Below are 15,554 nucleotides of genomic sequence, written 5' to 3'. Positions count from 1 at the left end.
AGGGACTTGAATATTTTGCAAATATTTCCTTGTGATATTATAGTTTTAGGTGGAGATTTCAACGTAACAACTACAAACTCATAGCCTCAAGTGATTAGAGCAGGTAGTAGAGAGAGGGAATAATGTGAAATTGTTCTACACTGGTTGACAATTGCTAAGGAACAAATGTCACTTGCTAAGGAGCAACTGCTACCTGCTAGAGAACAACCAACCAATGATAGTAAAGGTAATGTAGGGGGTGGGATGTTCAATTGCTGAGAAGCCTGTGCCTGAATACATTGTATCCACTCAACAGTACACACACAATGGTGCTTCACAGAAGTTGCTGTGGAACTGATTTGTGTGATATTCCATGTAATAGGGCAACATGTCTGCAAGACATCATTTGAGTGCTTACGATCATGGATGAGCAGTTGGATGGCTCAAGTGTCACTACTGCCGCCACAGTAATTGGTGTGTCCAAAAGTGTCCTCTCATGATTAGAAAAGGACGTTAAAAGTGAAAATGTTATGCGAAAGCATGCTGATGGGCCACAACACTCCAAGAAGATCGATATGGAGCCCTAGTGGTGAAAAATAACAGACATCTCATTTCTAGGGGGACTGCTGCAGACTTTGCAACTACTACCAGTACACTGGTCTCTGCCAGAACCTTTCTGCGGTGATTAAATTAGGCTAGTTTGTATGCTGTGAAACTTGTTAAACGCATCCCACTTCAATCATGCCTTCGTAGAGAAAGTTTTTGTTGGTGTAGGCAGCGGTCAGTAACAGTGGTATAGAGTGATGTTCTCCAATGAATCCCACTTCACGGTGGCAAGTGCTTCCTGCCACTTGTTTTTGTGTGTGGTGGTGGTGGTGGTGGTGGTGGTGGTGGGGGGGGGGGGGGGGGGGGGAATATGTTATAACTGATAGAGTGTTTATGAATGTCATCAGTATGGCATAAGCATTTTGTGTTGGCAAGCATTAGGCTCATAGTCCAAATACCATTGCATATCTTTGTGCGAGGTACCATTACAGCACAGTGGTATTGCAGGGAGATTATTCTGGGTCATGTAGTCTGTTTAGAGGTGTGCCAGTCCTGAATTTCTGTTCATGGATGACAATGTCCAACCACACAGGACCAGGTGTCAGGCACACTGTAAAGTGAAGATACTGAACACATGGAATTGTCTGTGTACAACATGGACCTAAACTCTATAGAACATTCCTGGGATGCTCATGGAAAACATTTTTCTTAATGAACACCCACTCCCTGAACCTTGCAAGAACTGAAACCCCGTCGAGAGAGGAGTGGGACAGTATCCCCAAGGAATCCTCAACAGTTAGTAGGTAGCATGAGCAACAGGTGCAAAATGTGCATTACTGCCTGAGGATGGTATATTCCTTACTGAAAGTCAGATATCAATCTTTGTCTCCATTCCTGACCAATAGTAAGTAAAGCAGTGTAAATGTCTTATCCAGAAGTTACCTTAAGCAGCTAACTGCAGATCGACTTGTGAAAATTACATATTAGATTTCCTGGTCACCAACAGGCCCAAACTTTTCGTCCCACTTGGCATAGAACAGGAAATCAGTAATCCTAATGCTGCTACAGCATCAGTGAATACAACTGTAAACAGGAATATAAAGAAAGGTCCGGAGATATTCCTGCTAAGCAAGAGCAACAAGAAACACATTTCAGATAAGGAGTAAATGTGTAAACTTCACATCCAAAACTGAATACATCGAGCATCAATGACAAACTTCAAGAGTATAATATAATGCACTTTAGACAGGGACATGGTGAGCAAAATTGTTGGGTTACCGTGTTGATGAGAACAAGCAGATTTAAGACAATTATGATCAATTAAGATGAATTTTAATGAGAAACTGAACCACAAATTGAAAATGTGTCAAATATAATGTAAACAAAACCCAGTTTACCATCTGTGGAATTTATACATAGAAAAGTGATAGTAATTATGATGCAGCCAACTGTAAAGACATAGGATTTATGTTCAGAACAGAAGTCACATTATGTGTGTAAAGTAATTTACAGAAACAATTAAGAGATTGTTATTGGTATGCATTCCATGTAACTTAAATGCAAAAACTGTAGTATTTCAACATGCTCACCGTTTTAGAAATATTATAATGAACTGTGAAGCCAAGTTCTATAACCAGTTTTGTGAAAGCATCACAATCCTAACTATAAATTTGATTAATACCAGTTTGAACAATGCATAATGTAACTTCATAACTGTTGAAGTCCATACAGGCAGCAATGACAGTATCTGTATCGCATCAGTCTTGCCACAGTTTTATCTGTGTCGTGACACAATAAATATATTTTAAATGTATAAGTGATTCAGCTATGTTATGTTTTGGTTAATTTTACATAAATTGCCTGAGATAGATAAAACTGGAACCAGGTGAAATTTTTGGTGGAGAACTTGTGAGAAACTTGAGTTACACACTTCAATCAAATAGTTGATTACAGCAAGTTAAGTACCTGAAACAATGCCATGAAAACCGGTTAAGTTTTAATCAAAGCTGTCTACCCAGACACACTGTGACTGTAATGGCACTGAAATAGAAAATGACAGAAAGAAGACAAAAATACTACATGTCTTTTCCCAAATCTGTATAACTGAGGAAGATTACACAGTAGTTTTCTCATGTAACTCATTGCATGAATGTCAACATGACTGATACTGATGGAAGAGACCATGGGATAAAAAAGCAAATACAATTGCTCAAAGAAGGAAAGACCAATCGTCTTAACCAGATACCAATACAACTTACATAGAGTATATGAAAGACTTTGCTCCTCTTCTAGCAGTAGTGTGCCACTGACCGCGAAGAATTCCTAATGACTGGAAAAAAGTGCAGGTCATTCTCATTTGCAAGAAGGGCACACTTTTCTGTGTGTGTATCGATGGTACTAGCCATTTTGCCACCAGAAGGTAAGTGATGGCCAGCAATTGTATTTAATAATTTATGAGTTTATGACTGAATTTTTCTCAGATACAATTCCTGTAATTAGTAATGTTTCATCTTCAACAGCTAACGCAAAATGTAAACAGTGGTAAATTCCATTGTGGACACATCACAAACAGTTGTGTATTGTTTCTCAAGGTAATTCCACTAATACTCATGTGGCAGACAGGTGTCTGTTATGAAACATAAACTGTTTACAAATGTGTGCCTTATACATACAGCTCATTCAGGACCTGATACCACCTCTAACATTTTTTGTAACCATTGGATTCTTATTTCAAAATAAATATGAAACCCTTACTGTCTGTATAATTTTGACCCTTTGTTTGTATGCGACTAATGTGATAACATGAATGCAAGATTACACACACTCCACACGGCATATGTAGGTTACGTTATGACACTATTCACTCCGGTGTAAGTTTGCATAACTACATGAATACAGATTACACAATGCATTGTAAACACCATAAAATGAAAAAGATTTCTCAATAGTGGTGTTGACTGCTGCAGATGGGTATGCTGGCCTGACACCATTCCAACTTATTTGTGGATATAAATATTTTGTGAAATGTTAGTTGATTTCATAATCATAATGATATTCTTCAAATACTTCCAGATGTTCAATCTGATCATTCAATCCTTCTGCACTATATTTATACAAAATAACCTAATCATTTTCATCAGATGCTGTGAGTGATGGTTTTAGATATGTCAGCTCACCGCTGCACAACAGATTGATTCCAGATGTCAATCACACCCCTCACTATGTATTCATTTCCCACCATGACCATTCTATGAAATACCATATTGCAGTGCCTGTTTTATTCCGAATTACGATGCAATGTTCCTTCGGATGTGCATGTACCGGGCAAACAACTTTTGATTAAAATGTCTCCCCTGCATGAGAATACACATAATGAACATATAAGTGCAGGTTATAGACACATGGTTGACAACATGTAGAAGTTTGGGTCTGGTTGTGGAGTGTGCTCGGAGAGCTGAATTGTGAGGTGACAGCTCGCGATATGTGGGAAACTGGGTTCAAGTCCCATTCTGGCACAAATTTTCATTGTTGTTATTTCATTATACAGCCGATGGTTGCCCATATTCACAACTGTGAATACATTTAATGTATTCTATGAGAAGTTTTGTTTTCTTGGACAGTGCACCTACATGTATGTAGGTAAACAGGGAAACCACAAAGTAAATGGAGGGGAGATAGACCAGTTTTCATATTTTCATGTTTCTAGCTTCTTTTTTAAGTCTGTACGATTTTGATTAAGTCCTTCATTTTTCATGTATTATGTCTCAATTTTTAATCATATGTTTCTATTCCCACTTTCTTCTGTTTCTCACGTTTTGGTTCTAGTTCTGTACTGTGGTCCCAATATCTTGTTCTTATATCTTATAAACCAACCAACAGTGTGATGTCCTGAAACCACAAATCTATTGCCTTTCTTAATTACACACTCACAAGTTAGGGTATAAAATTAGCCAACGTACTAATATACTCTGACAATTTCATTAACTAAAGACAGATATCTGAAACAGACACTTACCTTCTGCTGGTTCTCTGAAAACAGGAATCCAGAAACAAAAGTTTCTTCAAATTTTGTGTTTGTAATGACAGCTACTAGACCATTGTATGCAGCACATTGCATCTTGCGAAACAGTTCCAGCACTTCAGGATCTTCCATAGCATTTGATGGTTTCTCAATACTCCGAAACGCTTTCAATCTATAACAAAATGCAAATGGAAGTAGTGTGTTGTTACCTGTTCTGTAGCTGCATTACCTATGTAACACAGCAGTTGGTTTATCGATTTGTCCTGAATTACAAAGCCATTCAAAGATTGTATTATTTCTGCTGCTTCAGCAGTAACACCATGTTTGAATGTGCTGATAACCACTTTATTTACAGAAATGCACAAAGAAGAAGAAGAAGAAGAAGAAGAAATGTATATCAGAAAAAAATATACAAACCTCTTAACAATTTCCTTCATCAGCTCTTTTCCTACAATGACAGCACCTGGAAAAGCTGCATTTGTGATGGGGCTTGCTTTGTCTTCAAGTACTTCCTTACTGCACTTGAAATGTAAAACATCTAATAACTGGGAAGCACCAAATTTTGAAACAATGTCATGTTTCGTGATGAATATATTGGTGTCTTCCACCATGCTAGACAAATTTTTCATAATATCTTTAATATATTTAGCATAAAAGGTTTGAATTGCACTAATACTACTGTACTTAACAAGAGGCACCAGAAACTTCTCAATGCTGCCCAGTCGTGTGTTTGAATCATACACTCTGTTACTAAACACGGAGAATGCTGTTTCCAAGCATTCCTGTTGCTTTTCTGATGTCAACCTGGAAAGATAGCAAAAAAGTTTTATTAAAGTTGTAACACTGATCAGGGAGTAACATAATGAATAGATTAAAGTGAAAGATTTGTCACTTTTATTCAACAGGTAAATTGGATGAAAAACCCTACTTCTTCGGACCTTCTGCTCTTCTCTCACTTTTCAACTACTCCCTCTGTTCATGTATCATCTCTTAACAGTTTGTCCAGGTATTGCCTTACCTCTGGTCATTCCTATTCTTCCCTATCCTAAAGTTATTTTCTGAACTTAGTTCATTCTTGCATACTTCATTTTCCAAACATGCATTATCATAGAACCTGATACAACGAGGTAGTCTTCCACAACACACCACTCTATTTGAGCCCTTCATGTTTCATTCTCCACCTACACTGCAGAAAACCAGTAAGTAGATCAGAAGCTTAAATGTAGCATGTTCTTTAAATTATATTTACTTCTTGCTCAGAGCTTCTAGTGTTTAACTACTTGTAATGATATGTGAAAAAACAATATATCTAATACCACAGAAATTAAAAGTTGCTTTTGTGCTTCTTTTAAGTAATTTTATGTTTGATACTACAATTAGATGACAAACATTAATGAAATTAGAATGAAATTTTCACTCTACAGCGGAGTGTGCGCTGATATGAAACTTCCTGGCAGATTAAAACTGTATGCCGCACCGAGACTCGAACTCGGGACCTTTGCCTTTCACGGGCAAGTGCTCTACCAACTGAGCTACCCAAGCACGACTCACACTCCGTCCTCACAGCTTTGTAGGAGACGAGATACTGGCGGAATTAAAGCCTGTGAGGATGGGGCGTGAGTCGTGCTTGGGTAGCTCAGTTGGTAGAGCACTTGACCGTGAAAGGCAAAGGTCCCGAGTTCGAGTCTCAGTCTGGCACACAGTTTTAATCTGCCAGGAAGTTTCATTAATGAAATTTCTGGGAGATATCTCCATGCATGTGGTTCAGAATTCACACAGCAAGCTTGTTTCAAAAATGTGCAACCAAGGAAAGTACACAAATAACAAAAATCAATATACTCTGATTGGCCAGAACATTACAATCACTACCCTACTATAAATGTAAATCCAATCAGGCAACAGTAATGACACCTGGTGAGGAATGACTGCTAGTCAGACACATGTGCAATGTATGTAGTATCAGTTAGTGTGCTGTCATTGTGTAGAATGGGGAAGGCGCACAAGCTGGAGTTTGACCGAGGGCAGATTGTGATGGCCTGGAGGCTCAGCACGAGCATTTAGGAAACTGTACAACTTGTTGGGTGTCTGAGGAGTGCTGTGGTGAGTGTCTTCAACAAGTGACAAAACAAAGGTGAAACCAAGCCCAGATGCTGTGGGGTTGGGCCACCACCCCTGACTACAGATGACGAACATAATAGGCTGGACAGACCGGTAAAACAGAGCAGGCGGCGAACTGTGGTAGACTTTAATGCTGGAGAGAGTAGAAGTGTGTGTGCATACACAGTGCACCATACACTCCTAATGATGGGCCTCCGCAGCTGACGGATGACCCATGCACGTGCCAATGTTGAACACCATGACATCAGCAATTACGACTGAAGGAACTGGGCAAGTGATCATCGGCGCTGGATGTTGACACAGTGGCAGAGCATTCCATGGTCTGATGAATCTCGGTGCCTTCTTCACCACGCCTGTAGGTGGGTGCGAATCTATTGTCTTCCAGGGGAATAGCTCCTCGACAGCTGTACTGCAGGATGGAGACAAGCTGGCACTGGCTCCATTATGCTCTGCGGAACATTCAAGTGAGCATCCATGGATCCAGTGGAGCTTGTGCAAGGCACCATGACAGCTGAGTAGTATTCTACACTGATTGCAGACCACACACACCCCTTCATGACAATCATGTTTTGCGATGGCAGTGGCGTTTTTCAACAAGATAAGGCGCCATGTCACAAGGCCAGGAGCATGATGGAGTGGTTGGAGGAATACAGTGGCGAGTTCCAATTGATGTGTTGGGCTCCCAGCTTACCAGATCTGAACCAGATTGAACACATCTGGGATGTGATTGAACCCGGCATCAGAGCTCATGGCCCCCTCCTCTGCAATTTACAGGAATTAGGTGCCAACTCCTCCCAGTGGCCTACGAAGACCTTACTGCTTCCATACCATGTTATTTGTGCCAAAAGTGAATATACTGGCTATTAAGTAGGTGGTCATGATATTTCCAGCTGATCAGTGTACATACACTCTTGACTGTTAAAATTGCAACACCATGAAGGCAGCATGCAAGAAATGTGAAACTGGTACATAGTGCAGGACATGCTTCAACATGAAAATGATTAGCATTTTGGTACAACCACACAAAAGTAAGCATGAACAATGCTACCTACAGGGTGTTTCAAAAATGACCGGTATATTTGAAACGGCAATAAAAACTAAACGAGCAGCGATAGAAATACACCGTTTGTTGCAATATGCTTGGGACAACAGTACATTTTCAGGCAGACAAACTTTCGAAATTACAGTAGTTACAATTTTCAACAACAGATGGCGCTGCAAGTGATGTGAAAGATATAAAAGACAACGCAGTCTGTGGGTGCGCCATTCTGTATGTCGTCTTTCTGCTGTAAGCGTGTGCTGTTCACAACGTGCAAGTGTGCTGTAGACAGCATGGTTTATTCCTTAGAACAGAGGATTTTTCTGGTGTTGGAATTCCACCGCCTAGAACACAGTGTTGTTGCAACAAGACAAAGTTTTCAACGGAGGTTTAATGTAACCAAAGGACCGAAAAGCGATACAATAAAGGATCTGTTTGAAAAATATCAACGGACTGGGAACGTGACGGATGAACGTGCTGGAAAGGTAGGGCGACCGCGTACGGCAACCACAGAGGGCAACGCGCAGCTAGTGCAGCAGGTGATCCAACAGCGGCCTCGGGTTTCCGTTCGCCATGTTGCAGCTGCGGTCCAAATGACGCCAACGTCCACGTATCGTCTCATGCGCCAGAGTTTACACCTCTATCCATACAAAATTCAAACGCGGCAACCCCTCAGCGCCGCTACCATTGCTGCACGAGAGACATTCGCTAACGATATAGTGCACAGGATTGATGACGGCGATATGCATGTGGGCAGCATTTGGTTTACTGACGAAGCTTATTTTTACCTGGACGGCTTCGTCAATAAACAGAACTGGTGCATATGGGGAACCGAAAAGCCCCATGTTGCAGTCCCATCGTCCCTGCATCCTCAAAAAGTACTGGTCTGGGCCGCCATTTCTTCCAAAGGAATCATTGGCCCATTTTTCAGATCCGAAACGATTACTGCATCACGCTATCTGGACATTCTTCGTGAATTTGTGGCGGTACAAACTGCCTTAGACGACACTGCGAACACTTCGTGGTTTATGCAAGATGGTGCCCGGCCACATCGCACGGCCGACGTCTTTAATTTCCTGAATGAATATTTCGATGATCGTGTGATTGCTTTGCGCTATCCGAAACATACAGGAGGCGGCGTGGATTGGCCTCCCTATTCGCCAGACATGAACCCCTGTGACTTCTTTCTGTGGGGACACTTGAAAGACGAGGTGTACCGCCAGAATCCAGAAACAATTGAACAGCTGTAGCAGTACATCTCATCTGCATGTGAAGCCATTCCGCCAAACACGTTGTCAAAGGTTTCGGGTAATTTCATTCAGAGACTACGCCATAATATTGCTACGCATGGTGGATATGTGGAAAATATCGTACTATAGAGTTTCCCAGACCACAGCGCCATCTGTTGTTGAAAATTGTAACTACTGTAATTTCGAAAGTTTGTCTGCCTGAAAATGTACTGTTGTCCCAAGCATATTGCAACAAACGGTGTATTTCTATCGCTGCTCGTTTCGTTTTTATTGCTGTTTCAAATATACCGGTCATTTTTGAAACACCCTGTACATACAGTATGTACAAGGAAAGATTACACAGCATGTTTCTCATTCAGAAATCACATTAAGTGTTCATGTTTGAGAACACTGTTATGCTTCAGGCAAGGAGAAAATGTCTACCATCACATTTCAGAATTCAACATCACCAAAACCATTGCCTATCAAGGCTGCATTTATAGCTCTGCAATACTGTTGCTTCCATCAATTAGTATCCCTTGACTGTCATGTGAGTATGAAATTGGCGATTTCAGGAGAGCCATAGCCAATAGCCTCTTAATAGCCCTGTCCTAGTGCCCCAAGTGATTAGCGCCGGGGCAGACAGACATAATATTCACTTAGCCATGCAGGGTAGAACAGCCAAATCACGAATCTCGGATCAGGATATTTGCAGGAAGATAAGTATCCACATGGACAGTAATATATCATCTGGAGTACCACAGACTGTTGGTACGGCGAGCATTGTGGTGGTTTGCTTTGATAGGACAGCAGTGGGGTGCACTGACTGTGATGCTCTCAACATTACTTGAAACAAGAGTGACACTGTACTGACTTTTCAGTTGATTTGCAGGTTTGCATGCAACATCATGTAGGTATCCATGTGTGGAGGCTCTAAGAAGAAGAACATTTCCAGACTTCATTCACTATGGCTGTGCCCTATATTGCAACAAAATAACAAAAAGACTACACATTACCCATATTGTCCCTTCCTACCTCAATATAGGTGGTGTTCAACTGTCGCCCTGTCCAACACCTTCTCCAGATATCTCACCCACTTGAAACAGCTAGCCGCAGGATGCCAAGAGTGTCACATGTAATCGCTCACCAGTCATCACAATTAATTGTATTTGACAAAGAGCTGAAGCAGCACGGAATGACATTACCATGACTGTCATCCAAGGACAGTTTCACTATGTCCAGCCCAGTTAGGACTATGGCGGCAAGATATGGCAGCTCTGTGTACTAAATTTCTTCCCTGTATATACACTCCTGGAAATTGAAATAAGAACACCGTGAATTCATTGCCCCAGGAAGGGGAAACTTTATTGACACATTCCTGGGGTCAGATACATCACATGATCACACTGACAGAATCACAGGCACATAGACACAGGCAACAGAGCATGCACAATGTCGGCACTAGTACAGTGTATATCCACCTTTCACAGCAATGCAGGCTGATATTCTCCCATGGAGACGATCGTAGAGATACTGGATGTAGTCCTGTGGAACGGCTTGCCATGCCATTTCCACCTGGCGCCTCAGTTGGACCAGCGTTCGTGCTGGACGTGCAGACCGCGTGAGACGACGCTTCATCCAGTCCCAAACATGCTCAATGGGGGACAGATCCGGAGATCTTGCTGGCCAGGGTAGTTGACTTACACCTTCTAGAGCACGTTGGGTGGCACGGGATACATGCGGACGTGCATTGTCCTGTTGGAACAGCAAGTTCCCTTGCCGGTCTAGGAATGGTAGAACGATGGGTTCGATGACGGTTTGGATGTACCGTGCACTATTCAGTGTCCCCTCGACGATCACCAGTAGTGTACGGCCAGTGTAGGAGATCGCTCCCCACACCATGATGCCGGGTGTTGGCCCTGTGTGCCTCGGTCGTATGCAGTCCTGATTGTGGCGCTCACCTGCACGGCGCCAAACACGCATACGACCATCATTGGCACCAAGGCAGAAGCGACTCTCATCGCTGAAGACGACACGTCTCCATTCGTCCCTCCATTCACGTCTGTCGCGACACCACTGGAGGCGGGCTGCACGATGTTGGGGCGTGAGCGGAAGACGGCCTAACGGTGTGCGGGACCGTAGCCCAGCTTCATGGAGACGGTTGCGAATGGTCCTCGCCGATACCCCAGGAGCAACAGTGTCCCTAATTTGCTGGGAAGTGGCGGTACGGTCCCCTACGGCACTGCGTAGGATCCTACGGTCTTGGCGTGCATCCGTGCGTCGCTGCGGTCCGGTCCCAGGTCGACGGGCACGTGCACCTTCCGCCGACCACTGGCGACAACATCGATGTACTGTGGAGACCTCACGTCCCACGTGTTGAGCAATTCGGCGGTACGTCCACCCGGCCTCCCGCATGCCCACTATACGCCCTCGCTCAAAGTCCGTCAACTGCACATACGGTTCACGTCCACGCTGTCACGGCATGCTACCAGTGTTAAAGACTGCGATGGAGCTCCGTATGCCACGGCAAACTGGCTGACACTGACGGCGGCGGTGCACAAATGCTGCGCAGCTAGCGCCATTCGACGGCCAACACCGCGGTTCCTGGTGTGTCCGCTGTGCCGTGCGTGTGATCATTGCTTGTACAGCCCTCTCGCAGTGTCCGGAGCAAGTATGGTGGGTCTGACACACCGGTGTCAATGTGTTCTTTTTTCCATTTCCAGGAGTGTACTTGAATCACATACAAATTTAATCATGTATTTTTCCTACTATACTATTATATACATAATAAAAATCTTGTTATTTGTTATTTTTCCTGGTGTTACCATTTTAATGACCAGCAGTGTAGAAGTACAGTTTCCACACTACATAACATTTAGCTTGATGGGTGATTGTCTGCAAAATTCTGCAATTCTCTCTGCTCGAAACTTTTTGAAATTGACAGATTCATCTTAATTTGGGCTAACCAACTTCTGAATAACGTGTTTACTCTGCGACTAAATGTTGCACTTGACTGAAATTCTTTATTTGTAGATATGGAGCTTATCTGTCTAGGATGAACAAGCAAATTGCTACATTCCGGTGAATAGCTGGACCAGAATGCCTAACACAATAGCAAAATTGTTCCTGAACATGAGAATATTAGGGAAATGAAAGTAGCTAATTACTACTGTAACCAGGAATGACAGTAAGCAAGACCAGAACAAAAAGGATGAAACATACAAAAGCATATTAAATTCACAAGTGAAAAAATAAAACACCTCACAGAAAAACCATAAGAACATATAAAAACTCAGTGCCCCTGGCGACTGGTGCGGAAGCTACTCGACAGCAGCGATTCACTTTTCACATCCCACACACAACACTACACCACAAAATACAAATAATGGCTCTGGTTGGTGGGATTCTTGACCGATGACTGTGACAATGACATGCAAAAAGTGTAGCAGACAATACATCAGCCTTTTCGGTGGACACACAACGTCGTCCTGGAAACAGGCAGGAAAATGCATGTGGCAGCCAGAACGGGTCATGCATGCTCGTTGTCCTTCTGGGTCAACCAGTTATTGCACCTGTGGTAAAGATTGTGGTGCTTGTTGTGGAAGATGCAGAGGTCTTGATGCTGCTGTAGATGGTGCCGCTTTGTTGGAAATGTATGCAGGCTTGATGCAGCTGAGTGAAATGTTTGTGGACTTGCCATTTACCACTATGTTCAGAGTTGACGTACCACTTCTTAATACATGGTACAGTTCGGTGTACGGGGATTGTAATGATGGCTTGATATCGTCTGTTCAGAGCATTAAGTGCAAATGGCTGCCTAAGTTGTGATGCACATAAATGGTTGACATGTCTTATCTGGCAGCTTTGGGAGATAGGATCTCTGCGATGTGGTCTCTTAACCAATGCAGGAATCTGGCTGGTCTGTATTGATATTTATAGAGAAATGGCATCAACAAATTCTCCAGGAACATGCCACGTTTCACCATAGACCAGTTCTGCAGCTGAGTAGTCCATGCCTAGATTGTACACAGTTCGACCAAGGAGATTATAGTACGAGCAGGTGTCCAAGAAGTTCCACTGCACATATGGACTTGTGGTCTTGTGGTATCTGTACCCGCAGAACTGTAACAACTCAGTGAACAAATCTAATTCTGATGGCTGGCCATGGAAGTTGCATCACTGATGAAACTCTGGAACTCTTGCTCACCTTGCTGAGTCTTGGCCAGTTACAGAAAATCTGTAGGTCTCGACAATCTGTTGACACACAAGAGGCAGTCAGCCACTACACCGGTAATGCCAGAAATGTGTTTATGTCTGTACTACATTAGCTGATATGCTCAAGATGTTTGTATTGTTAAGAAGGGCAGTTGTTGCTGTTCCACTTGGATGTGTAGATTAATGGCTTGTGATCCATGTAGATCACAGATACTCTCACTTCAATCTGTGGCTAAAAGTATTTCAACATTTTGTACACAGCCTGGTGTTTGCAATCGTAAGCACAGCACCCCTGCTGTGACACTGACAATTTATTCAAGAAGTACACAAGTAGTTACTGTGAACAATCCAACAATTACTGCAATGCCCTGCCAATAGCAGTTTGGCTTATGTGCACCATCAATGCCAACCTCGTGTCAAGCTTGGGGTGCATGAGGAGTGCTGTGTTTGCCATATTTTGCTTTGCAGCCCTGAAAGGGTAGCACATCAGCTCAGTCTATGCAATGGGGTACTGCATCTAACCTTTGGACTGGTGTATTCCACATTTAATGGTTCTTGCAGTTCTACTGCACATGGTAGATGGTGGTGGTAGAAGTTCAACATCCCCAGGAACAGGGATAATTTCTTAACTGTGGCTGGCCTTGTTATCAGAAGAATGGCTTCAACATTTTCGGTTAATGGTACGGATCCTGCAGACAATAGTCAGTGGCCTAGGAATGTGTTTTTGGGTTACCTTTACATTTACTTGTCCATGATTAACACCACAACGTACAGTTCCAAACATTTTAGTACCTCCTTAAGCTGCTGGTGGTGTTGCTCCTTCATGGTCAAAAACACTACTACATCATCAAAGCAGACAAAGGAAAATGGCAGGTCTTGCAGGACGGAATCGATAAGACTTTGCCAGGTTTGAGCAGCGTTCTGTGAACCAAAAGTCATGAACTTGCTTTCAAAAAGTCAAAACAGAGTAATGATTGACATTTTTGGGTTGTCTTCCTCTGCCACAGGAATCCTTGTACAAGCTTAAGTGCAGTCCAAACACTGAATATTGTTGGTCCACATAATGCATAATTGTGGTCTTGCAACAACGGCACAGGGTAGCAGGGTAGCACACAGTTCTAGAGCTGAGCTTGAGATAATCGCTGCATAAATGCCCAGCTGCTCCTTTTTGGGAACGAGGTGTAGAACAGACTACCTTGACTGTTCAGTTATTTCTACTTCAAGCATTGTGTCAAAGTCGGCTATTGCAATGGCCAAGCAATCACGTGCCACACACCTTTGACTGGAGGTCTATTCAAAGCTGAGGATCGACTTATCAGAGAGATGTGTACTCTTCCAATGAAATCCTGCAGCTGTCAGTCCAGAAAAGCTGTCGACCAGCCAAGCATTGGATATATCCAACAAGAGGTGATAATGTGCTGAGAAATTAGCTCCTATAATTGCCTTCGTGATGGTGAAGTCTCTGCTGGATGAGTGACATAATTTCAAATTAAATTTGATCCCCGGTATTCTGTACATATACATGGACGAGTTATTAACAGTGGTTAAACAGAATGCCATAAACGGTCTGCAGCAGAGGAATGGAGTTTGAGATAAGATGATAAAATGTGAACCCGTGTCTATCGGGTAATTCTGGGCAGAACAGGTGTCGTGACTTTGTGGGACACTCTAGGGCACCTATGACTGTCCACCACTGGTGTTTGTGAAGAAGCAGAGTGCTGTACATTCCCGTGTCTGCTCACCAAATATATGGGGGTACCAGCACAAGGGTTGTTCCATGTCAGACAATGTGGCATTGGTCAACAAATGGCTCCTGGATCTCTTGCAGTTACACCCTCTACCTTTGCCGGTACCACCTAGTGACAGCAGAGTACCGATCTGCAGACATAATAACTCTACTTTTGTTGCCAAGGAGTCAAAATCTGTGTGCACAACTGTTGCTGCCACTACCATACTACTGCCCGGCACTGTCTCCACATTAACCTGAGCAGGTGCAAATGGCCTCTTGGATTTGATCTGCAGGCTCAGTCATGGCATCCAGTAACACCTCTGTTTCTGACACCATGATAGCTTTGATCTGCAGCAGAAGTCAACAGCTCCACATGGTGCATAGTAACTTGTCTAAAACTGTAACTGTCTCTACAATGCTCTGTAAATGTCATAGATTTTGTGGTGGTTTGCGATCACCTCTTGTGTCAGTATTTGTTGTATTCAATGTATTCAATTTTCTTGAGATGCTGTGAGTCTCTGGATTAATTACAATTTAAGCTTTTCTAATGAGACATTCTTTGGTGGCACAGTAATGACATCTTTGATTTCTACAGCGAAACAGTGGTCAAGCTGGCTCATGCTAAGGGCAAATTACATGGAGTCAGTCATGATTCCTGCATAGCAAAAGTTTGCTTCT

General features: G+C 42.8%; 1 protein-coding gene across 1 annotated transcript in view; it reads right to left on the bottom strand.

Annotated features, from left to right (window-relative positions):
- LOC124803212 (DNA-dependent protein kinase catalytic subunit-like) overlaps positions 1 to 15,554 on the bottom strand; it is a 561,762-nt gene that overhangs the window by 263,956 nt on the left and 282,252 nt on the right. Inside the window, exons 26-27 of the mRNA XM_047264427.1 lie at positions 4,964 to 5,350; positions 4,541 to 4,718 (exon numbers count right to left, since the gene is read on the bottom strand). Of these exons, the coding sequence (XP_047120383.1) occupies positions 4,541 to 4,718; positions 4,964 to 5,350 (565 nt within the window). The remainder of the gene's footprint in view (positions 1 to 4,540; positions 4,719 to 4,963; positions 5,351 to 15,554) is intronic.

This window comes from Schistocerca piceifrons, chromosome 1 (assembly GCF_021461385.2).
Source record: "Schistocerca piceifrons isolate TAMUIC-IGC-003096 chromosome 1, iqSchPice1.1, whole genome shotgun sequence".
In the NCBI taxonomy this organism is placed as follows: domain Eukaryota; kingdom Metazoa; phylum Arthropoda; class Insecta; order Orthoptera; family Acrididae; genus Schistocerca; species Schistocerca piceifrons.
The sequence above is the reverse complement of the archived record's forward strand: the minus strand, read 5'-3'. Positions and strand labels throughout refer to the sequence as shown.